Source organism: Parus major, chromosome 3 (genome assembly GCF_001522545.3).
Source record: "Parus major isolate Abel chromosome 3, Parus_major1.1, whole genome shotgun sequence".
Classification (NCBI taxonomy): domain Eukaryota; kingdom Metazoa; phylum Chordata; class Aves; order Passeriformes; family Paridae; genus Parus; species Parus major.
The window spans coordinates 105,998,130-106,024,219 of record NC_031770.1 but is presented as its reverse complement, the minus strand read 5'-3'; the positions used below and the strand labels follow the sequence as shown (position 1 = coordinate 106,024,219).

Genomic DNA, 26,090 nt, shown 5'->3' with positions numbered 1-26,090 from the left:
CAGTCTTTACAAACTTGACCAAAACCAACTGTATTTAGGAAAGTCTTCTACTCATCCCAAAAAAATTCTCCAAATTAGGAAAGAAGTTATTCAATCACAGTTTGTTGCCTTTTTTTAAAGGCACCTTCTAATCTAGCATGGGATTAATGCAGCCAGCATCACTTGACACTTCTCAAAGATTTTCCCTCATTTTCTAATTAATATCTTGACACTTTCAAACTGCAAATGCACACTCAAGTACACCAGAGCTGCAGTCAGACAGTTGGTTTTAGTAAAGCTGTCCAATCTCTTAAAATGCTGCTAGCAGACATGAATCAATCAACGTTGAAATACAAAATACTTACTGCTCCTTTCAAAGGATAGCAAGGAAAATGGATTTACGTACTTCAAAATTTCACACTCCCCCCTTTAATTTCAACCTTACACTATTAATTTCTTTGAATCTTTGTGCTGCAAATGCATGAATAGTAGCACACTGTTACTTTTGACATTTCATGCACCTTTCAAGATAGAACAACTGAGCTCACCATCAACCACATGTACTTTTCTACTACTAAGTTTTGTATTAAGACAAATTTGAAAGCACTGATTAACAGAATTCTGTGTTCAGGAAGCTCTGGGAACTGAAGGTTGGAGCTGTATCTGTAGGTGGTTTGTCTTTTCAATTTTACTAATGGATTTGTCTGCACATTTATTTTTGTTTTTTATACGGGAGTCAGAGCAAGAGCAAAGAAAATTTAATTGTACCACTTGCTATATGAACCTGAATGGCACAGTAGCACTGGAGGTTTCTAGCACTGGAAAGTGTTTAAAGGCATAGAGATTCTAGAGATTTGCTTTCTGAGGACACTGAATAGATATTTGCCCAGTTGACTTTCATTTCAAGCACACCATGAGATGCTAAACTTATATCCCTGGGAATAAAGGAGAGTACAACCCTAGTCTGAAGTCTCACTGCTTTTTAGAATACAAGTTGCTCCAGTTAAATAATTTTCTTTTTTAGAAAAAAAAAACCAAGAAAACACAAACCACACAAAAGAAGTACAACCCCAACAACCATCCTTTGGCACAGGTAGCACAGAGGACTCAGGACTTACTGAAGACCCTGGAATATGTCTTATCCGGAGATTTTAGTTCCATTCACAAACCCACATGCTTAGTAAACACAGTACAAAATATTAAGTCTTTATGGTTTTTTTCTCTTTTAGCAAAAGACAGAATAGTTGGCTACAAACTTTATGCCATGAGTACATGAATAGCAAAATAAAAGGTTTTGGATGGAAATGGAGTAAAGTGGAGAGAAAAACTTCAGTTTTCAAGTAAGGATTTTCAACATCATCTTTGAAACTTGACCACATGCAATTAGTGTCTCCATCAGCTGGGCAGTTCAGGACAGAGGCAGATGAATAGTACAAAAACAACTGTGTCCCTCTAAACTACTACTCCTGCTTGCTGATAGCCAAAAAAAAGCTGAAACTTCTGTGTGATGAAGCCACAAGTGGGTCCCTATGCTAATGAGCTAGGTAGTTTAACATCACCTGATCTGCAAGACACCCGTAGCAGCCCAAAAGAAGCAGAAACCACTTCAACCATTGATAAGAACAATTCCTTCAGAGCTTACTTTGAGGCACTTCATATGCAGTATGCACTAGACTACCTCATTTGTATCTTCTCACACATGCACCTACCACCATGTGCAGACTTGACAGAACATTATTACAATGCAGATCTTGTGATAAAAGTTGCATCCTGAAGATTTTCAAGTTACAGTTCAAATGTGAGCTCGCCTGCGGTATTGGTTGTTGAAGAGTTACTGTGAGAAGAATGCAAACTGCAGCAGTTTCCACTACAATACAAGTGAAACGTTTTACTTCAGTCCAAAGTGCAAAAATAAATACTATTTTTCCTTAAAAGGTGCTATCAGTAGTTAAGTCTCAGAGAACTGTTCCACCTAGACCCACTTATTAAAGAACTAAGAAGCTTTTTACCTAAGCAAATTCTAAGGGTGATCTGCTGTAGTTACCTGCTACATTACACAGCCAGGCTCTGACCACCCAATTTAGCTGAAAATACCTCTATTACAGCAGATGACAGCACAGCACCCTTTCTGCTCTCTAAGAGCACAGTGCATGAGGATGTGAGGGCATCCACATATTGCTGGTTATGTTTTTGGTTTTGCCTAGTTCACCCTGCAGATAATTTTTGGTCAGTTAAAAGCTAATTTGATCTTGTACTATTGATAGCATTTTTTTGCTCATTCTTGAGCTGTCCATTAGGTGTAGCAGCAGTTTTGTAGTCACTGTCAGGTGCTTTTATCACTAAGAGTCTGAACGGTTCAGTTGTTTTCCGAAGTCTCTGAACAACAACAGCATTTTGCAACTTTGCTTCCTCAAGTGTGAGTGTCTCATCCTGCAGCTCTCGAAAAGGCAGGGAGGTCGTCAGTGTGAAGGGAACACTTTCCTCAGATCCTTGATACTTTGTTATGAAGTCTCTGACGTGGCTAATTCTGAGTAGAGAGCAAGAAAACTCAAGGTTAGTTTCGGCACTGCAATCCCCACACAGGTGCTTAACACACACAGCCACCATGGGACAGGAATGAGACACCACTTCATGAAATGCCTGACAGCAGAGTACTGGAGCAATATAGATGAGCTGTCCCAATACAGCCATCCAATATAGATGAGGTATCCTGAAATGCCTGATCCACTTGGGAGGCAAGGACCAAGGCCTGCAAAGCTCTGTGAGTACTCCCAAGGGGAGAAGGATGAATATCTTCTGAGCACTCAAACGTACCATTTTGGCTCAGATGGTAGTTACACAAACCTACCATTTCCTAACCAGCTGGTGGAGCTCTTACCTGAGGGTTCTGTAGCCAAGAGCTAGACTAAAGATGCCTCCAGTGTGTGGTTCATGTAGTGGAACCATAATAAAAATAAAGAAAAAGGGTTTGCAAAAGCTATTTGGACAGCTGATACATTGACTAGGTCTAAATATAGTCCCATCCTCCCAAAGCAGGGGCACGGTGAATTCTGCAAAAGGCTGAAAGTCATCAATTTACACAGACACTGGGTAATATGCTGCATATGGGCTACATACCATTAATCTATACCTTAGTTAACAAATAGCTGACTGTCATGTGCACTGAAAGGAGTGTTGTGTATGCAATCATCATGCTTAAGGATACATACTCTAAAAGGATTTTCCTCCAGTTTTTATCAAGTTATACACAAGCACTGTGTACAGCACAAACGTGCTGGTCTTGTGGCAAAAGGCAATGTTATGATAGAATATTTGTTGCACAGTACTTCAAAAAGAGCATTACACCACTAAAGCTGTTGTTCTGCTTATCTCAGATTTTTTTTCCTCTCAAAAGCACTTAGCAGCTGCTCAAACTGCTATTTACTATGAAGACAAAAAGCTTCTAAATAGACTTAAGTGTGTGGGACTTGGAACAATTGAGATATGAAGCCCTTCAATGAAGTTTTTATAATTAAAATAGCAATCTACCCTTCAGCAGTACATCACAACTGTGTTTCAGTTCATATCTCAGGCCACTAACAGTAATAAATTAATACAAGTCAAATAAAACACTACAGTTATTAACCTCCAACAGCTGAATTTCCCTTCTGACCAGCCACAGACATACACAGTTTATCTTTACAGCAGCCTGAGTTGTATTAAATCTGTGATACCTTTAAATTGCTTCAGAGAAGCACAGGTAACGTATCCTTTCCACATGACATGACTATAGCACTGCAGTCATTTCTCAAATTCGGATTTGAGAAAGGTTTCTAAAGACAGCAGCTCTACAATTTAATGGTAAAGTGTTAATCCCACTTTCTCAAAGCTCCTGCATACAGGTGCTGTGCTGACACCTTCTGACATTATCCTCATTTCTAAGCCTCTTTGGGAACCAGAAATTTTATTAATTAAAAATTAAACATACTGTGCATTCTATTCTGTCCATGTTGACATGCAGGGGATGAAAATTCCTGCCCAGTGCACCAACACCAACCCTCCCCAGAGGTTTCTCTGACTTAACTCTAAGACCCCTTTTTCCAGCTCTCACCTGTGGTGCTGCCTATGCCTAATGACTAGCAGGCTTTTTACTAAGCCATTTGTTCCACATGTAGTTGTTTTGTGAGAGATCTATCATGTTAAAAGCTATTTCTTCTAGTAATGAGAAATATATATATCTTAACTTTCACTAACCTACAAAGAACTACAGTTTCCTCAGATTTTCCTTTACACTCAGTTATGAGCTGACTTTCAACAGTTCACATTTCTCTTATGCTCCTCTCTTGTCAGCTAAAAGATTTCTCAAAATTTCAAAGGTTTTCCAGATACAAATGAAGAGCAGTCCAATGCTAAGTGAACTGAGGAGGTAGATCAGTCATAGAAATTAAAGACTTAAATGTACAGGCATTAAGACAAATAGTTCAGATGCAAATACGTATGACAGTGGTAAAAAAAAAAAATCATACCTGTGAGAAACATTGAATTTCTGAATTATCCTTTCCCCATCAGCTAACCAGATCTGGACATTGGTGATAGGCTCCAAATCATTCAAGGGTACTAAAGGCAGGTGTCTTTTGTCATCAGGTCCTGGATGGTCATCTCTCACTTTAGAAATTATCTTTGGAGTAGCACTGAAAAGCAAAGCCACATGTGGTTATAGCTTCTGTGTATACATGCAAACTCAAACTTCCCTCCAGACCTCTGCTTCTGGAGCTTTCTGCCCCATAGCAGAATGCACTGATGACTTTTTATTTTAATAAATATAGGAGCACTGACATAAATATAAGCTTTTTTCTTTATTTTTTTCCTACACACATGCTGTTATTTTCACTTAGACTAAAACACGCTAAAGAATTTAAGTTTGCTTGTCAAGTTTAACATTTCTGTAAGATGAAAAGGAACTTTAAATATCAGAGGATTAATATACAAGAGACAAAACTGTCTGAAGATTCTTCATGCATTTTTGTACTCTTATCACACAGGTGAAACTTTAAGGAGGTTGAGAATTGAATTTGCATACTCAAAGTTAATTTTCAGTGTAATGTGATTACAGTAATTTAATTTAACTGAATGTTGTTAGCCTTGATTTAGACTCCAGCATCATCTATCTCAGCTTAGAAGAATTACTCATCTATCAGAAAAATTGACTTAATGTGAAAAATCCAGACTGATGCACACAGCAGTTGGATTTTTTTTTTCTTTCCTAAGGCATTTTCAACAGCTGACCCAACCACAGGGGCAAAGATTAATAAAATGACTTGACAGAATACATGGACCTCAGTCCAAGTGCATGGTCTTAAAAAACAAACAATAAAAAAACTGCTGGCAAAAAATTTTACTCTGAAGAAATGTTTAGAGCTTAGTGTTTCTTTCATGACTAAGCTTGTTCAGCATGTACAGCTTAAGTCCTCACTGGGCCTGATCCAATGGGGACATTCTCAGCCCCTGTGAGTATAACCAGATGATTGCTTGCATAACAATAGCAGTGATTTAAGGAGTTACCATTTCTCCTCTGAGCTCAGCTGTGGTCACAAACTACATAAGCACCACATGGCAGTTTGCACAATAGCTCTCTTTGCACAGAAAATTGGTGAGTTACAGTTTCTTGATAGAGACATGGGTAACTGATATCCATAGAGTAACAGTCTTAACTATACTACACATCTGCTTTGCAGACAAACCCCATTTTCTTGTAACTGTATTAGTTTATTCATAAGGCAGAAAAGTCACAGCTAATTTATCATTAGCTAATGACTTAATATGTTCAGGCTAATAAAGCTGGATTCTTAAGCACATGTTTAGTTAGAGGTACTTCAAAAATTCTTATTGCCAAGTTCTGCCCTAACTTCTAGGATATGAGCCAGTAGAGGCATTTTTTTGTATCTTTCACAGAAACTCGCAGAAAGAATAAGAATCAAGAAATCTCATTTCCAAGTGAGCAATAAGAGATTTTCACTGTAACTGGAGACAGGTAAGAGGTACAGAACTGTTTTGCATTACACAGAAATCAGCTGGGGCACAAGAACGTGGCACCAACAAATTGAAAGAGCACAGCTGTAAAATATGCTGGCATTACTAGTACAGGTGATGTACTAACACCCACCTGCCTCACTATCCAACAAACAGCTTCTGTTCATGTTTGACCTCAGTATGAAATAAAACTTAATTGCCTTCCAGATCAGTAATAAAACCTTGAGTACCAGCAACATAATGTTAAACAGTTTTGCAAGCAGAGAAAAAAAAATAAAATTAAATTTCAAGTCATACTTCAGTCCAGTAATGCCCAGCTCTTGCTGTCTCCCTGTTTAGTTCCTGGTTCAGACACTGCAGAACTCATGAGAGTGAGCTGCCTCCAGGACAGCAGAGGTGCTCAGCCATGGCATTTGGCTCAGTATGGGCTGGGCTACATCGGTCACAGCTGTATTGAATGGACACAGATTTTGGTGTCATTCCCAAACCAACTTCCCTCAATCACACCTCCATATGGAGCAGGCGCTGGAGGTGATTCTTTCAACAGCAAGCGTGTGCAAGACTGAAGCCAACACATTAAGTGAAGCTTTAAGAGAAAGTTAGAACATCTGTACTCACCAAGATTTAAAGCACTTCTATACATAAAAACTTTTCTCTTGCAGAGCTGACAGACAAAGCCATCTAGTGGTGGAAGTTTAACTAAAGCCAAAACCCAAGAATCTAAGTCTTATTACCCTGCAACTGAAGCATTGTAACTCCTTTTACATCTTATTCCCTTTATAAGATTACCAACGGAAGATGTAAACTAGAAATCAAAGAGACATTAAGAGCATCCTGTCAATTTTCTGATGAAAAAAAGCCCAGCAGTTAGGTATCATGCCTTACACTGACTGATGCTTAAGCAGCTTGACACACAATGCCTTACCCTAATGAGGTTACAGAGCAAGCTCGCTTTGCTACAAGGGATTTCAGTCAATAGTTTAATTACCATGTTTCTGAGGCTGTCTCAAAGATGCATAGATTAGCTCAACAGAAAAGTGGGGTTGCAAATCTAGTCATAATCCCAAATGATGAAATTCAGCTGGACAGTGATAGATAAAACAGTATACCAATTAGTTACACAGGTTCATAAGGTACATTGGATAATTTTGATATGTCTTACTTATTTCTCCTGTAGAACAAAAAGGCAGAGGATCTAGCCTGTCTGAGCTGTATCAACATATATGTTATTTCTAGATCCTTCAACAAAACTTTCGAGAACTAGTCAATAGACACTTCATAATGGTTTATCCATTACAAAATCCCTCCACTTGGGAACACTGACAGACTATACAGTATTAATTTTATAAGTTTATTTGCTAAGCAGAGGTTTAGCTAGGCTATGAGCTGAAGTAAACTCTTCAGTCATTTGTCTCTCTCATGTCTGACTAATCACACAAATGTAACTGTGGAAAAGGAGTTCTATAGCTTAAAACTTGTTCCAGGTCTCAGCCAGCTCTGTTGCTACCCCACAAAGCTTTTCTGCTGCAAGTGTGGTATATTCATGCAATGGACATTTATTAACAGCAGAAAGTGAGCACCACTTAATGGAGTAGGAGCACTTATGGCTCATGTTCCCAACATCAGCAAAAATATTTACTTGTCTTTAAGGAAAAGGTGTTGATAGCATAGCACAGAATAGACAAGCAAGAGTAGGAAAAAAATAAAAAATGCTGAGCAAGTTGTAGAATGTTTTAGTGTACAAGACCAGTCAACCGAAATTCACAGATTAGCATGTTTCTGAAACCTAACTTGCCTACTGGGAAGCAAGATCATTACTTGCTGTAGGCATGGCAGAGCACAACAAGGGACTGAACAACCTAGCATTTAGCTTAGTTAGCAGCAGAAACCCAGCACACTGAAGATCATTTTGGTTTTGTTTTGAACAGTCTACTTGTAGATAAAATAAGGTTAAATTCTTGACCCCTGTTTGCTCAGGATTTCCATGCCACTAAAAGCAAGTCTCACATTTCTCAACGGAAGGTTTTCCCCATTGTATCTACTCAAGCATGGAGCAACTGAATGGACTGTACCAGAGAAACAGATGAAACTCTTAAAACAGATACTTGCTTCCCTGAGTCAGCCTGGAACCACTCTCCCTTTATCACTCTTTTGCTCTTCACATTATCTTCTTCCCCTGCCTCAGCCGTTCCTGCCCAGGTCAGGCTTGCTCTCAGCACAAGCTCTGGGCCTTAGCAGCCAAACCCTTCCCACTTTAATGCCACAAGTTGTTCACATAAGGCTGCACCACAGCTTAGGAACCCCAGCCTGCAGGTCACTCAGCAGTGCTGCCTGTGATGCCTCCTGTAGGCTCCTGGTCACTGAACATGTCCTGTTCCCTAGGCCAAAGCCTATGTTTATTGGCACACAAATCTTGAATGACAGGGATATGTCAAGCAGATAATGTGATTTGACACTAGTGGAATAAGAAAAAGTTACAGGGATCAAATAAATGAACTCCTGGCCTGTTGCTCTACAACAGCCTTCCAAAACACAGTAATTGTTTGGTGGTAAATCAAGTCCAGTTTTAGCATTGGCATGAGTGGCTGACACTCTCCAACTACAAAAGAGATGTGGATCACTGTAAAAGGCTAAAATGCCTTACTGCAATAAATGCATGGTTAATTACTGAACAATTTTAAGAGAATGCAAGATAACCTCTTATTTCTTCAGTTATCTTTATGGGATTATCATACTCCCCCCTCTTCTCAAACTATTGCTCATACAGCTTAAAAAGAGATTATTTTCTCTAAAATCACAGAATAGAAGAGTGACAGTATTTCAGCTGGAAACAGTTCTGCTAATATTGAGACCTTGAACAAAGAAAGCCAACAGCTTCCTGGCTGTACCAACACAGCAACAAGTCCAGTGGATTGTGGCAGTCAATTATCCCCCAAGCTCCATGGAGAGACACCAAGATGCCTGCAGGATGGAGCACTCACACTGTCAGTAGATGCTGGAGGAAAGCAGCTTGTTCAGCCTGTGGAAGAGATGGTGGTGGTTGTAAGGCACCTAAAAGCAGCCTGCCAGAGTCTGCAGGAGGGGGTCATGCTTGTTATGGTAGATAGAAATTCCAATGAGAGGCATTCAGATTGGACATAAGGAAAAAATTATTTCCCATAAGGACAGCCCAGCACTCAAGAAGGCTGCACTGCCTCTGCTCTTACGGGATTTCAAGACCCAATTGGATAAAAGCCAGAATAACCTCACCTGTCCCCACAGATGACCCTGCTTTGAGAAGGAGCTTAGATTAGAAAACTCCAGAGATTACTTCCCACCTGAATTTTGATACTTCACCATAGGTAGTGTCATCCTTCAGCTACTCAATCACAGATCACATCAGCCTACTCACCTTCCTAATCTGTAACCATGTCCAGAAAAGGGATGAAACATTGGCTTTTTCGACGACAAATACACCTTATCTTTTTTATCTTCCACTTTCACTTCTACTTCCTCCTTATCAAAAGCCTTTTGTAACTCAAAAGGCAGTTCCCTTAAGAAAAAAAACCAAAATGTCAAAAAAACGTACTATACTGTTTTCAGTATACAAAATAGACCAATGATTAATACCTGATCAACATTTGCCCTTTCAAGGATGATGCTTTTAAAAAACAACTTCACAAGTATTTACTAAGAGTTAGTTAAGTGCATGGCATACAAATAACTTCAAGCTCCTGAACTGCAAATTAACTAGAAAGTATATAATAAAAAAATCCTATTATGCAAGTTGTTGAATGGTGTTCAAATTTACTCAGCAGTTACCACTCTAAACACATAATGTGCAGTAAGTTCAGTGTTGCTATACACTGCTGCAAAGAGTTCAATTACTTTATCCCCATAGTAAAACAAAAAGGCTTTTAAAGAGGAAGAACTGAGTTTAGACACAATGTATTTATTGACAAACACAGATCTCAGCTTCTAAAAATTATATCATTAATAGCTCCACTCTTTAGTGCAGTAACACCACCCCAGTAATGATTTAATCACATTAAGCAGAACACAACGCCTTTGTCTCTGAGCTCTGATGCAGATAGTACAATTTTGGGTGGCGGGGCTCAACTGGCACAGGGGCTGTACTAAATGCTTTTCTACCATCAATGGTTATGCAGAAACCATCTCATAATTAGCATCTTCACAGGCAAACAGTGCAATAAAAGTTGCAAACTTTTGATGAATGCACACAAAGGGCTTGTAACAGTGCAGTTACTTGGTATTACAACTAACAGTTGACAGCCATGCAGGAGAAATAGTGTAAAATTAGTATTTTTGATGGCCTAGCAAAATACGGAAAATGAAAATATAATGACTTAGTAATTTCACATGCTTGATAAAGAGGTATTAAATAACCTTATCCATAAAATTATATTCTCTCCATTTGTATGGGGTGAGAAAACAGACTACAAATTAAAGGCTCAAAATAACACTGGTTAGTATGGTGAAACTCCTTTTTTAAAGCAACAGCTGCAAACAATAGCAGAAATCAGGACAGCACATTAACCTTTAATATAGGGAAAAATACAAGATGGCTATTAACACAGGAATTTACACAAGATTGTTATATATACATGTATATACATATACCAAGTCTGTACTTGGAAAATGTCAGAAATTTAAGACTGATCAGAGTTGCTTGATGCTACATAGAACATCTGTGCCCATTTAAGGCTTTTCATCAACAAAAAGAAAACAAAGACTGTAAAACCAGAAATGCTCAACCCCGTGTGCATTGAGTTCATTAGTCAAAATACCATTTGATCTGTAGCTCTTATTGGGCACTGATTTATTCTTTATTTCACTGTGCACCTGCTGTGCCCCCTGCCAACACTAGCTTTTATCTATTCATCAGCAACTGTACAACTACTGCCACTGAAAGCTGTGTTGAACCTGTTGATGTTCCAACAGCCATTAGCACTGCAGGAAAAAGAGCAGCAGGGCCTGCGCTCCTACAGGGATGCTGCAGTGCAGCAAAGCCACGTAAAAAATTTAGAGCATAAGCTAAGTGCTACCCAAAGCATATTAGCTCAGCCTGGTTAAGAACACAAAACTCGCTTACCCCTTTTTAACCGACTCCAAGAACTGCTGGTTTGCAACATCAGTGTAGCTCCGAAGTTCGCCATCATTTACCGTAAACCCATTTTTCCAAAGTTTAATGATTACATCAACCTACAGAGTAAGAACAATTCTCATTACAACAGAAGTGAAAAAGAAGGTTGGTATACCCACATACCCTGTGATTATAAATCATCCACTTCATGGACTAAAAATACTAAGAGCAGGCTCACTGTAATCTGCCCTGGCCCCATGCCAGCAGGCACAGTAACTGCAAGGGGTAAGTGATGTTTCTAAGTACATTGTGTCAATCTGGGTTAGAAACAAACCTTCCTCCAATCATTCTGGATTCCTAGGTCAAGAACACTCCTTCAATTCAGCAGAAGAAAAAAAAAAAAAAAAAAAAAAAGAGCTGGACTATCCCAGCCAGCTGCAACTCTTCAAGAGCTAATTTGAGAGCATACATGCGTGGTGTTGGAACACCAACTGCCAGAATAGCCCAGCTGGGGATTTATTAGGGTAAAGCCTCGTTCTGATCATTCAGGAGGATTTTCTCAAAGTAAAGGCATTGAGATGATGCATGCAGAAGCCTTTCACTCAGGAAATGAAGCAAGCATCAGAAAATTTACTTGCAGACAATCATACACTTATGTTACCCTGGAATTCCTGTGTATTCAAAACCTTAGTGGTTAGGGGAATGAAAAAATAAATTCCCAGTAATTCCTTAACTTTGCCAGAAATCATCCACTACTCCAACTTGTAGCCTTTGCAATGTTTACAGAAATCTCTCCAACTGTAAGACGGATATTTGGGATTGTATTTTCATATTAATGCATCATGCCATTAAAGGAAGCATTTGGTTATTGAGGTCTGATCCCTGTAATAACATTGTGTTGACAGATACTCAGCCACAAATGCAGAATTCACCTCAGCTGAAAATTAATTTGAATGAGGCTTGATAGTACCTGACAAGTTTGGGGTTTTTAGGTTGCTTTTTTTTTTTTGTTTGACTTGTTAGGTGATTGCTACATAAACAAACAGCACGTACAAACTGCTGAATAGAATTCCTTGTCTTTCTGTTGGGTAATCTGTCAAAAGAAGTAGACAGCACTCAGCAAGATTAGATTTCATCAGAAAGTCTTGTGTCTCATGGCACCAATGCATATGGAAAGAGTTCTAATTATGGGAAGGCTCCTCTACAGTGAGCCATTATGCAAATTCAACATGGATTAATTATTCCACACCAACTTCCCATTTAAGCATTGACACAACTAATGCCAAGGAACACTATTTCAGGACTGCAATTTAAGATATTGCTCCTGACATTTAATTTCTTCCAGGGTCAATTAAGGATCCACGAACATAATTTCTAGTAATGCCCACTCCAAATTTCTTCTTGTCATCTTTGTTCTACATGGCCTTTTCTCCCTCCCCTTACCTGTCTTTGATGAGTAATAGAAAAATACAAAAAGGACAGAATCATTGAGACACAAACCCACACCGAACATCCCACTACAACCATAATTATATGAATAACACCAAATGAAAAATATTTGGGCTATGCCTCTGCATGAAAAGGCTGCAGCTCCTTAAATAACTTCTTATGTAACAGTATTTGTCATTCCTTGAACTCCTGCTCACCTCACTCTCCTTACTAATAAAGCAGAAATGCATTAGCCAATGCCAGCATCAGTTCTAGAATGACTCTAAACCAACTATAAAGCAGTAAGAGCCAAAAGCCCAGCAGCAAAGGCCTGGCTGACTGGGAGATGGGAGGCTGTTCCTACAGCTCTCTGAATCTCTGAAATTTTTTAACTGATGTATTGCAAAAGACTGCTGGACTTCTGGTATCTGCTTTCCAGAATATTCTTGGAGTGCTGTTATAACAAACATGAGTGTTTTTTTCTTCACTGCCTACCTGGTTCTTGACTTTAGTTGGGGGCACACACATAGCACCAACCTTCTGAGCTTCTTCAAATAGGTTATCTACAAAGTAGTCACAGTTTTGTTCTGTACCGTTCAAAATCTGATCATCGGTTCCTGATTTACACACCCTACAGAACAAAGACAGAAGCAGAAGTGACTCCTCAGAGGACACATTAGCAGACAAGTAGGTACCTCAGCTCCTCAGTACCAAGAAATAGAGAAGGCATACACCCCTGCACCCAGATTACCCAGTTTGAGTACAAAATACTGAGTCAACTTCACATTGTGCCTTTTCTATAAACTTCTTACCAAATCTCTAACTGCTACTATTTGCACTTCAAAAGCCCAAGCTAAAGAACATCATCAGAAAAGATGAACTTATCTATGCAAAGCTTCTAAACTTGGTATCAGAGCAAGAAATCCAAGTTAGATGATTCATACTTCTAACCATCATATATCCAGCTGCACACCAATGAAGGGCTTTCCTTACAGCAATTCCATGATTCAAGCTTGGATTCCTTTGCTGTAAGTTTAAAAAAACACAATAAAATTGCCCTAAGATTTCAAGCCCAACTTGAACCTCCCTATTCCTAGCACAGTTGCAGAACCACCATTAATGATTTGGAAAGTGCATTAGGGAAACTCAAGTGACTCAACACCACTGGAGCCCACTGAAGAAATAAGATAGAAGAATCCTTCAACACTGTGGAGAGTGCCAGGGTATTAAAAAAGATGCATCAAACACACCTTTTTATAGAACATTGTATATGTGACATCTAGCTGTTTCTGTCAGATTTTCACCAATCAAAATGCAGAAATATGCAACCAGAATTATTATCTTAGTATAGATTCTTTGCATAATAAAAAGATTATGCAGCTTTTCATAAACATTGCAGAAGTTATTCCTATGGGAGATTCAGAAAAGTCTATTTTAAGCAATTCAGAAAATAAAAATCCCAGCTCCTGAAAATAATATCCATTTTTACATAAAACTCTGCACTGAATTCAAGAACAGCAATACTTACTGAAATGGTAATTAGATATATTTGCATAAAATGGAATTGTTTGCAGAGCACCTATGCAACACTAAGAATCCCTGGAGATTAACATCTTAAACAAAAGAAAACCTCAACAACTTTAAAGAATAAATTTCAAAACTAGATTGTCCCCATTTTAGTTTTCTAATAGAACAAAAGAAACTTGAAGCATTAATGTAGGTATTCACTATGCTTTACCTCAGGAACAGAACTGGAAAAGCAAACACCTCCATATCAGATGCAGGGCTGCATAGTGAGTTCAGTTTGAAAGGCTGCCTTGCTATTTTAAATAAAAATATTTACACAGCTTCTTGCATCTAGGAAACATTTCAGGTATATGAAAAACCTTTCAGCAAAACAACAGGAATCTTTTCAGTATATGTGAAGCAAATGAATATAGTAAAAATATTATGGTTTTAACATTTAGAATTTAGATTAAATTCTTAGATGTTTAGAATTTAACATAAAGTTTGAAAAGTAATGACAGGACATAAACAGTGATGGAAAAGGAATACAAAAAAAATGGGAAGAACTGGCACCTACCATTCTTTCTTTACAGTTTTGATATTGTCCATCTCTTTCATTCTGGTGCTTCCCCTAATTGCAAAAAGAAAATGGTTTAAAACCAAACCAAAACAAAACGCTTATCACACTTTGCCTCCTTTTGTAGCTGAAGCACTCTTTATATTTTTTCTTGTGTTGATAATACATTTAACCAGACACCTCAACTTCCCCCCCCCACCAAGTCTCCAGATGGTTCTTTGTTTTCCTGCAGTTTCTAATTTAATGACACATGAACCACACATCTGTTCCAGATGTTCACAAGCAAGGTTACTTTTTCATTAATGTACAAAATACATTTCACAATAATAACAGTGTGATGTGAAAATACATGTCCATACTTCTGTAAAGAGAGGAAAAAAATATCCCATTCCTTTCCTGAGTGGCACAGTTTTAACTTCCCTGATTTTACACAGCACTATGAGATGGTTGGAGAAAAACTGCACTGCCACTGCAGGCGTTTGAGTGACCTTCACCTTAACTGCGCATTACTTAAAGGAGCAAGATTTGTCAGGTTGCCCTTCCTACCTCACCTCAAGACATTGCTGCAGCAACTCAGAAACTGTGAATTATCATTTCTGGCCTACTGTCAGCTGGCATGAAAATCCTGGATTTGTAAGTACTAAATATGATACAGGATTAGTCTTCTGAGTCTAAAGAAATTAAGAATCCCACACTGATCTCACTACAGTCACTTTTGAATGCTATGAAAAAAAGTCACAGAAAGTCACTAAAAGCCAGAAACTCCCAAAAACAACTTTAAAAATAAAATCACTCTACAACTGAAAAAACTCACAGGAAAACAGACATTTTTAAGTTGCAACTGTGTTCAGAGAGTTATCCCTGGCAATCACTGGTTACAGAGATGATGGTCTGCTCCTGGAAGGTTCAGGACGAAGTTATGACATTGTGTGTGGTTTTTAGAGAGTATCAAACTAAGCAGTGACAGCCATCACACTCCTGAACAAAGCAGTGTGCACAGCACTACTATGGTGAATTTTAAGTGATTTTGAGATATAATTTAACAAGATATGGAGTTTAGGGGAAAACAACATTCAGTACAGCACTAAAAAAAAACAAAACAAACCCATCACATGCAGTACTAATTCATGTTCCTTGGGACTTTAATACTGGTATTCTTTCACCTTTAAAGTTAAAATCCATGTGAGTTACGTTCTATAGAAAAATATATAAGCCTCAAAAAAAAACCCTACAACGGTCAACTTTAAATTTAAGTGGTGCTGTTACACATTAAGTCAAAACATAGTTTGCACACCTTTGACATTTCATACAAGATGAGGTATAGTCTTTTTTTTTTTCCCCACAAATGTTCTGCCAGAACGCTACATCCAGCAGGCAAGCCTATGCTGGTACATGATGATGTTATATGCATATCTGTTTGTTGGTCTTGGAACTCTGTACTGCACTTGGGGAAAAAAAGAGAACTCTCAGTATCAAGTGAGTAGAGTGAAACTAGAATGCTTAAAAAGTGTAGTTTTTTCAAACTTCTCTCAAATTCAGTTTTCACACACTCTGGCACATAGGGTTTTTTTTTTTTGTTTAACCCAAAGTAACTCTTTGTGGTTTGCGTTAATGTGCTTATCTTCTAATCTTTCACTCCAGAAGGCTACTCCCCAAAGCAACAAGAGCCACCTCCTGCCCTCTGCTTTTGTTGATCCTCTGTGACTTGTCATCAGAGCTGTTAAAAAGAAACAGACACAATGAAGCAGCTCTTCAAATTAGCTCTTTGGCTACATTAGGCTGGCCTCAAATGTGCATGAATAGTATTCAAAACTGGTCAGTTGTGAAAGCTGCTGTTCCTTCTAAAGTACAACAGCAATTACACTTAGAAGAAATGTTTGTGTTAATCTCTCTAGGTGAAGAATCATCCTATACAGAATACTGATGTTTATTATGGCCAAAAGCCATTAGGACACAGTGATCAGAATGCACTGCAAGCACTTTAGCTCAGCATGTCAACCCAGCCAGCACAAACCACCTCCTCTCACCAACTTCTGACAGACATCCCTAGCTGCCGTTTAAAATGTTAAGAGTTTTGGTACGTAATTTTTGCGTCAGTGGCAAAAAGTACCTCAGAACTGAACTACCACCTCCAGAAACTAAATTTAAAACTTGGGAAGAAGCTGCAAATGTCAGCAGCCTACCACAGTTACATCAATTAATTTGGGTTAGGATACTCCTGGCCATAGCCACACAGCCCCAGGGACTTTCCAGCCACACGAAGATGAGCCACTGACCCAGGGGCAGCCTTTCACAGCCAGGGCTTCCAAACAGGCAGCCCTCAATAGGCATATTTGTTTTGGCAAATAATTTTATGGTCAATACTTTTGAGCCCACACTTCCAGTTATTTTAACACAAGAAAAACAAAACAAAAATTATTTGTGAGGCTTTTCTTGCTGTGAAGGGGAGAAATACATACAGAAGTACATGCAATCCCCTCTCCTGAAAGCCTGCTAACCCCTTACTAACTTTGGCAGAACAAACTCTCCAGTTGAGAGCTGCCTGTAGCACAGCACAGAAATTACAGCTGAGAATTGCACTGCACCGTGCCACAGAGAGACAGGAAGCTACAGAGAAATGCCATGTACAAATTAATAGCGAGATGAACATCAAACCTAATGGCCTGAATGTGACTGATGTGCTCAGGTACAAACCACAGCATTCATGCTTCCTCTCCAGCTGGCTAAAGGAGCTGTGCACTCGGAAAGAAACCTGTCCTCAACCCTGATGTCCATGTGTTAGAAAGATAAATTACTTGTCTGTAGAACTGTCTTGTTAAGGTTTAGGACTTGACATGATTCAACTATCTCAGACCTAAGGGGAGGTTAGCAAAGCTTGGGAAGAAGGATGTACCACTGATGGTGGACACAAAGAATGCACAATTTACAGGCCACAAGGATATTGGGCAGAACTTCCATAATAAGGAAGAAACTAATAAAGGTAGCTCAGCAGCTGTGCTGAAATCACTTCCAAGTGAGTAAAAAGTAATTCTGGCAGGGCAAAATCCCGACCAGCAACTCATAGACCACCAATTCAAGAAAACCACCTACCTAAAAGAAGAGAAAGACTGAGCATGCAAGCTACTTACCATGAAAAACAAGTGAATAATTTAACCAATAAAAGACAGAATAGTCATTAAAAAGGTAACTATGTAAACTTGTAGCCAGTAAACATCAATGTCTATGTCTGCTAAAATGTATAGAGTGAGAAGTTTTGATAGTCGTTGCGATGGCCTTGTGGATTTACCACCCAGCCCTTCTTTCTGCTCAGAACTGCAAATAAATCAAGTACCTTGGCTCTGTGAGTGGATTAGTCTCATGCACAGCAGGTCAAAGAATCTATTTTGGGACAACCCCGCGGCTACGACACCTGAACTCACCCGCACCCCACGAACAAGGCCGGGCACACGCTCCGCGCCTCCGGCCGCTGCCAAACCCGCCCGCCGAGCGCGGCCCCCGCCCCGGCGGCCGGCCAGGAGGTATTTTTAGGCGATGAAGCAATACCGCGGTACCGACGCGGAGGCGGAACGCCCAGGGAGCCTCAGAAAGGTCCAGGCCAGGCCTCCCCCGAGGGTCGCTCCTGCTGCGGGACGCGGCCGATTCGGAGCAGGGCGAAGCCCAGGGCGAAGGCGGCGGGGAGGCTCAGCCCGCCCGCCCCAGGGACGGCCGCGGGCAAAGTCCGAGCGCCGGCAGGAGGCGAGGGAGCGCCGGTTCTGCAGAACGCAGTGCCCCTGCCCGGCCTGTCCCGCAGTGAACTCACCCGCCCGTCCCGCAGCGCACAGCCCGGCGCCGGCCGCCCGCCGCGGAACTCCTCGCTGTCCCGCCTTGAGCGGCGCAGGCGCGGCAGCGCCGGGCGGGGCGGGCAGAGCCCCGCCCCGGTACCGCGGGGGGAGCGAGGGGTGTCCGTAAGGATCCGCACCCGCTGTGCCCGGGGACGGTGGCTACTCCGGGGCTATGCTCTCCTGCCTTACTCTCTCCTACACTGTCCTCTGGGGAGAGGCGAGGGCTGGGGTACTTGTGGCTCTACACGGCCCGCCTTTTCGAGCCGGACCCCCCGCGCCGCTGCGGTGGTGCCCGGGCAGGACCTGGCGGAGCATAGCAGAGATAAATGGCTCTGCCTGGCCTGAGCCTGCGAAGGCAGCTCTGTCCCGACTGCAGAACAAAGAACACGGTCTATGTGTCCGTCTGTCAAGCCGCGACATTTACAACAGTGGGGAATGGTGCCTGTGTTTGGGCACCCGCGCCCCCGGCGGGAGCAGCCGCACGCTGAGCCCTTTGGAGAGCGGGAATGGCTCATTGTGCGGCGGGCGCTAATTATGGGCGAGTGTTGACATATGTGAAAAGGAGCTCAGCCGAGGCCTCGCACCGAGGACAAAAGAGCGGCGCGGCGTCTGGGAAGCAGAGCTCCTGAGGGTGAATCAGACGGGAAAAAGGGATGGGATCGTCGGGGAGGGAAGAAGGCACGAACCGAGTTCCCTGCGCTGTGTTGGGCCTTGGAGAAGCTTCTCTCTGCGGGACGAGGAGGTCCCGTGGTGGTGCCAGGAGCTACCCAAGTATCCCAGGCCAACACCGCGGAGAAGCTGCCAGGCCCTAGGAGCAGAGTGAACGCATCCCTTGCACTTGTGGGCTGTTTAATAAGGGCTAGGTTTTTCCCTCCCCCCCCAATAATTAGCGATGCATTGTAAAACATTTAGAATTAACCTAACCTGAACAGCCACAACTATCTAATTCACACTAATTAATGGAAAATCTACTGCGAATTTACAAGTGCGATCAAAGGTAATTCTAAAAGCAGAGGTAATACTTAATAATATTGAGTGTCGTCTTCACGTGGGACACGTTTCTGCAATCCCTTAATCGCAACAATTAAAATCACATTGTTCAGAACTATTAAAATAATATGCTTAGTCTCAAAGTTCAGTGATGGGTGAGTAACAGAAGTAAATCTGACACTTGACAGCTATAATTTCCCCTTATAATGCACATCACAATGCAATGATCCTTCTGAAGGCAGTTTGGATTAATTGATAAGTTTTAACTGGATGACATCTAATTAGCGCTTCTACTTAGGAATCTTCAGGGAAGATAGTAAGAAATTTGCCTTTTGTTTTGGTTAAAATACATGAAGTCTTATATTTCAAACCACAGATTCCTGAGATTCTATTCTCCCTGGTTTTGTTTAAGGTTTAAAATACTTCGACATTTTCGAATAGAAGGTACTTGTTTGTTTTAAGTGTTACTGATTCTATTAAATAGTTTTTATATATTTAGAACTTAAACCATGAATATCATGACACTGTAGAAGTAAAGGAATTGACAAAACCCTAAGCTAAAACATCAGAAAGTTGTTTTGCAGTGCTGGACTGTTTTAAATTTTCTTTCAATATTTTAAGTACACTGTCTCTGTTTCATTAAGTACACAATTTCATTAATATGCTTAACCCTTTCCTGGGGGCCCTTTCAGCAACAATTTGACACACCCAGAGGTAAGCATAGGAGATGAGGTTTGGACTTACCTGATGTAATGGTGCAGGTGTCTTGGCTGCAATCACTTACTGATTTGGAAGACTAGGTCTATTACTGGAAATCAGAGTACAGCTGGAGACATGCTGACCTAGTACAATAGGAATCAGTGTCCTAGGGAATTCAGTGTTTTCTTAAAAGCTCTTCTAAGAAGTGCTGTCCTCCCTCAGAAGTCAAACTGTTGACAAAGCATAGGAGTAACAAAAATATTAAGAAAGATCTGCGGCTCTTGTATAATGTAAAAAATATTTTATTTAAAGCTGGAAATTTTCAAGTTACAGTATTGTTACAATGAAGACATCACCAAAAACCTTTTAGACTCTGTGCATTTAGTACAGCTTATTCTCTGGCAGTACACTAGATGAACAGAAGCAAATAAAAACGGTCCTTTTCTTACCGTGTGGTGAATAGAAGCAAACAGCCTGTGTTTCAGCAGCCTGTGTTTCAGCAGCCTGTGTCTGCTGAAATACCTCTAACAGGGTATTCACGAGATGAATACAACCATCTCATGCCCCTTTGTCAGGAGAAATGCATTGGTGTAGAAGATAGTGACAGCCCTCAAACTTGTTTTATAAATGTAGAAGTGAATCTCAGTGTTGACAAAGTAAAGCAGTGTTTTAGCTGTCACTGCCAGTCCTGTCAAGGTCACAGGAGAATCAGCATACACAGGGCATCTAAAAACAAGCAGAAAATTAATTTTTAAGGGATATTTTTAAACCTTATATTTAACAAGGTTAGCTTATGCCAGAGGATACTGTCAGCTACCTATAATTAAACATCAGCTGTATTGATTGACCTTCACTTGAGAGAGAAGCTGTTGCCTGAAGCCTTTTTAAAGTGTGTGCACACAGAGCAGGAACACCCTGTGAGGGAACTGGGACTGCAAAATAAATATGAGAACAAGGTCTGGTTATCTGGTTAATGGCAATTCCACTAAGACAGCGTGTTCCTCTGCATAGGATGAATGGTCCTTGAAGGAATATTAAACCTTCTATGCTGCCACACATGGGGGAGTAGCTTAAGGAACCAATGTTTCTAGGAAGTCAGCTAAACACTGGAAAAGCAAGTCATTGTTTCATGGGTGAATCAGCATTCATGACAAGGGTATTATCCCCATGCATTGAAAGGAGTATCCACGTGTTGCTGGACTCTCGGACTGTAAATACACAAGAAAATTGAATATAGCTTCAATTTTAAAATTAGTGAGAAATGCGTAAGCCCATGAAAAATTCAAGGCAGCCTGAGCAACTGTTTGTACCAGATAACACACGTTTGGAAATAACGTATCATGAATTCTCAAAGACACTTTTTAGTGAAACTACAATGATGACATGGTAGTGTATTTTATGAGCAGATTCTTGGACCTGTAACAAAAAAACACACTTTAAAAGCTAAGATTGTATATGAGGACTAGGGAGATTTATGAACCAATAATGTTTTTGATAGACTTGCCATGTGATCCTAATCAAGCCATTATGCATTTGAATGGTGCTAAACCTTATCTACACACGTGTTCATAAATGCCTATTTTTATTGTGAGCATTTTAGGACAGAGTCTGGTTTTTACTACAAAGCTATACATCACCCAGCATAGTAACAGGCTGGCGGTGCTACTTTCATATGATTAATGATCATAAGCACCAAAGTGAGATGATTTGCCACTTTTGTCCAAGATGGAAGTAATTTACAGCCTGAATGATAGTGAAAAACAGACCCTGCAGATGCCTGGCTGCAATATCATCAGCCTATGAGTTTCACACAATTATTATTATTAGAAAAACTATCTACTGCGACCTTAGCTCAACAGGAAAAATGTTATGGAAGCTAATGACCAGATGTGATGGGAAGATAATTTTGAAATATTAGGAGGTAAGTTTTACCACTCCCTTTTAATGTTATCTAAGAAACCTACTCTCTGATCCCGCTTCAAGTTGCACTGATGTTATCTAGTGTGGAAAACAATCTTCAGATAGGTATGCTGATAATGGTGCTGGACATTAACTATTTAATTTGAAATCATAACTATTATCCATTTTTAAATAACAATGGTAGTCTTCAAATAATGAGCCTTCTTTAATAACATAGCAAAATGCCTGCAATTTGGAGTGATTGTATTACATTCTGTGTTCCAGTTCAAGGTTGTACCAACCCTGAGTAGTGAACACTGCTTGTTTGAAGTTTCCAAACTTATATCCCATGGGCCTGTCTTCATAATGGACAGTTCTCAAAGAATAACCACACAATCTTAATTTCCTAACATGCCCCTCAGGAAAAGGCTTAGGGTGCGTTTACAAAAGCAAGATCTCTTGTGAATCTTTTTTTATTTCAAGATTCAACTGAAACCAGGAGGAGTTGACAGCATGATTGAGAGGCGCACATATGAGCTTATAAATAGAGGCCTGAAAAGATGATTTGATTTCCATTCTTTGGAATGTTACTGCTATTCAGAGATACTGCAAAGTAATCTCTGGTAAATTGCCTATGATTGAAGCAAATGGTAACTCGCTGACTAGAGCCAGCCTTTGGTCCTTACTAGGAAGAAACTCTTTGCAAAAGTTCTGAGTAAGGGATGAAGGACTTTTGTTGTAATTCCTGATTTCCTGGTAAAATAGGGACATGAGACAACAAAATCTTCATCTCCAAATATTTATTGTGTCATTACAAATAATTCATGTAGCAAACAAGGTTTTCCATCCTGGGTAATTTTTAAACATCTTTTTACATTATTATGTCCCAAAATGAGTTTATTCCCCAACTGTTTTTTAATGGAAAGAGGCTCTTTTGCTCAAGTAATTTTTCATATTTTTCCAATTTCCCAGTGGTGTACCTGCCTTGGCAGATGGTGTGGCCTCTTCTTAATACATTTTTCAGATACCTTAATCTCTTTTCTGAACAACTGGAGATAAAAGGACATTGAATACTGCTGTAAGCTTCAGCATTCATTATAAACTAGTTCTATTTGAAATATGGTCCTTCCCAATGACATTTATTTGTAGAAGCATTTAGACATCTGTCTCTAAGCCTAAACTACAAATGTGGAAACTGAATGAGTTCTACAATTTAGTTGTTTTTTGGTTTTTTTTGATGTAATACTTAGTGGAATGTGGCTTCAGTCCTTGCCCCCTTAATTTTTTCATTGTCACTACTCGGAGTTCTTACTTTTTTCCCCATTTCCCACATGTAGAGTGCTGAAGGAAGTTTAAATAGATTTTTAATGCTTTTCTGTCTTCATATGACACTTGAACCAACAAGAGATAGAAAAAATGGGAACAAGTAAATTTTTGGATTAGTGAAATTACTCTAAATCCCTTTCAACAGTAATTCATCTTTCATTGTAAAACCGCAGTTAAATCTCTAAGTATGTCTGATATAAAATATTAATCCTATGTTAACGTGTTCTCTGCATTAAAAAAAAAATCCAATCAAAGCTACCAAGCAAATCTTGTAACTTATGATTGATTTATTTATATTATTAGCACTAAAAATGGTAATGAGGCTGACATGGAAGCTATAAAGCCATAAGCTATTTGAGTCAAAATAACCAGCCACACCTTCTAGGACGAGCAAGACAACTAAGAAACCTGTAAATAAAACCATCTGTGAAAAACAACACAGGGAGTAAACACTCAAAATGAAGCATGTCTTTCCGTGTTTCCTATCATGCTAACATAATGAAAATGAAGCACTACAAATGTTCAAAGCAGAGATCAGGGATTTTTAGCTACATCAATCTCTCCACAGTAGTCCCTCTGGCATCATAAAGAGTGCTCTCTGGGTATGGCTCACAGGAATGAGATCAGAACACACGCACAAACACACACACACACACACACACACAAAAAAAAAGGCACAACTGTGGTACACATATATAGGAAATATAAAATAAATAACTTTTGAGTTGGGGAATTTCTGTTATTTCAAGCAGGTCTGGTCAGGCCTGCTTGAAATAAATTTGCTTTTATATTGACTAAATTTATTTTACTTTTTAAAAGTCGTAAGTGTTCATGAGAGGAGTGCTGGTTTGAATCAGGCATGTTGCAAGCAGATGTTATGCAAGCTTCCCCAAACACCCCTGCCAATGACTGCAATCCTGAGTTATGACATTGACTGTAACTGCTGCAGCCTGGGCCCTTTTTTGGGCCACTCATCTGTTGGTTTTCCCAAAATGGGGATATTTTTGTGACGAGTACAAAAACTTGAAGATCAACATTTGTTTCCAGACCAACAGAATTTGAAAACCGTATCTGAGTTTCATGGCCTATTAGTACTACAGGACAGAAATTATAAATTATTATCATATATCATTATATATGATGTGATCCTGTTACTGAACATATCTCCTGATGTTTGGTAAGGGGCAGTCTCTTGCGGTTTCCTTCTATTCCTACTTTTGAAGGCTTAAAGGATGTGATTTCCAAATACCATTCACAAAACCCCTTGTAGGTTTTTAATTAAAAAACTCTTTTAGCCTACAAGTGTATGAAATGACTACATCCCTTCATAACCTTTAAACAAATAAATGAAGAAACAAAGGATATACAACCTACCAAAACTAATCTCACAGAGCAGAACTACTCTACTTTTAAAAGACACTGGAGATTCTGGGACAGGAGATGAAGTACTGTTACAAATACAGATTACAAGCTCTAAATAGAGAATGTCAGATGAGACATTACAGCTCCTACCCCTGAAATGCACTGTATTTTGGAGTATCTCATAAAACTAAAAAATTGCTGCTATTCACAGTAAGATTTTTTTTTTTTGCTTGTATACTTAAAAAGCTGATTTTCTTATTATATAACCTGATGTCATTGTTGCATGTTTTCTATTTTTAAGTACACATTCTACCATCCTTTTACAGACTGTAATATTGAAAAGAAACGTGGGAGTATGCAGGTAAAACAGAATAACAGTTTCTAAAAAATTATTTTCTAACTAAAAGATTATCACACTTTTCGTCTTTAAAAAATAAAAGTACTATGATAAAGCTTGCCTAAGGCTAACAGTCAGAACTGTGTGCTCGGTAATTTCATGATAGTATTCTTTTTGGTTAAAGAAGCAAGAAGCACTGAAATGACTTGCCCAGCAGTGCCAGACCAGTCAGTGTGAAAATTTAAAGGCTGAGACTTTGTCACCTACATCTGTATCCTAGTGTTCCTCAGCTACGTTTCTTTCACAAGGCTTTTGGTTTCAGGGCTTATGCGCAGGCACTGCGGTAAGTTTTGTATAGGGCAACAAGTGGTGAGAGAATGATTCTTATATCGGCCAGAAGTGATTGGGTTCGTGAATAGGCTGAAAGGTTATAGTTCGTGAGTAATCTGAAAAGCATTTAGGCATCCTGTGTAGGGTAATGCGTTGTATTCTTCGTCCCTCTGACATGCATCTGTGGTAAGGAGGGAGGTGGGGAGAGATGAGCTTTCCAAGGACCGAGCAAAGAACATGAAGCGCAGGTTGAGACAAAACACAGGGGGACGTTCCCTGTGACCGGCGCGATGGGAGAAGAAAGGGCGCATTCCCGATAGCCTGGATATCAAGGGGATTTCTTAATAGTGAGGCTCACCAGACTGTGAAAAGACTTTTCCACAGGAAATTATGGAGATCTCATCCTCGAGAGATCTGTTCGCCCAAGCTGTCCGGTCAGGTCCTAGCAAGAGCCTCCGTGGGCGAGCAGAGCCGACGGCTCCAGCCCCCCAGGACGGGCGGCTAAGCCTCCTCCCGGGTGCCAGCTCTGCCCTTCACTCCCGCGGCCCCGGAGAGCCGCTCCCCCTGCCCTTGAACTCCTCAGCCCTCAGCTCAACCCTCAGGGGGCGGCGGCGGCGGCGGCTCCCCCGCCCTACGGGGTCACGCCGGGCCAGGCCCGGCCGGCGGCTCTCCAGGCCGCGGCGGGGCCGTGAGGCTGTGAATGCGCTCGGTCCCCGCTGCGGAGCCGGAGCAGCTCCCCAGGGA

The 26,090-nt window shown here is 40.2% G+C and overlaps 1 protein-coding gene across 7 annotated transcripts; it reads right to left on the bottom strand.

The window, feature by feature from the left end:
* Positions 1-1,164: 1,164 nt before the first annotated feature.
* Positions 1,165-20,316, bottom strand: UBXN2A (UBX domain protein 2A). Of its 7 annotated transcripts, none has more exons than XM_033513081.1 (7): positions 20,138-20,316; positions 14,583-14,636; positions 12,995-13,130; positions 11,081-11,190; positions 9,380-9,520; positions 4,485-4,649; positions 1,165-2,506 (listed from the first exon to the last, which is right to left on the bottom strand). In XM_033513081.1, the coding sequence occupies exons 2-7, from the start codon at positions 14,621-14,623 to the stop codon at positions 2,218-2,220; spliced, it is 882 nt and encodes a 293-aa protein (XP_033368972.1). In that variant the 5' UTR covers positions 14,624-14,636; positions 20,138-20,316; the 3' UTR covers positions 1,165-2,217. The 7 variants fall into 7 exon arrangements, with proteins under 7 accessions (XP_033368972.1, XP_033368973.1, XP_015476815.1 ...); XM_033513082.1 differs by lacking the exon at positions 20,138-20,316 and adding an exon at positions 19,090-19,171; XM_015621329.3 differs by lacking the exon at positions 20,138-20,316 and adding an exon at positions 18,382-18,457.
* Between the last annotated feature and the right edge of the window lie 5,774 nt (positions 20,317-26,090).

Excerpts from the sequence above, each read along its gene's own strand:
- UBXN2A (XM_033513081.1), bottom strand. The coding sequence starts at position 14,623 with ATGAAAGAGATGGACAATATCAAAACTGTAAAGAAAGAATG. Across the intron at positions 11,191-12,994 it reads CAACTAAAGTCAAGAACCAG|GTTGATGTAATCATTAAACT; the intron begins GTAGGCAGTGAA and ends CTTACTCTGTAG. Across the intron at positions 4,650-9,379 it reads CATGGTTACAGATTAGGAAG|TGCTACTCCAAAGATAATTT; the intron begins GTGAGTAGGCTG and ends TTTGCTTTTCAG.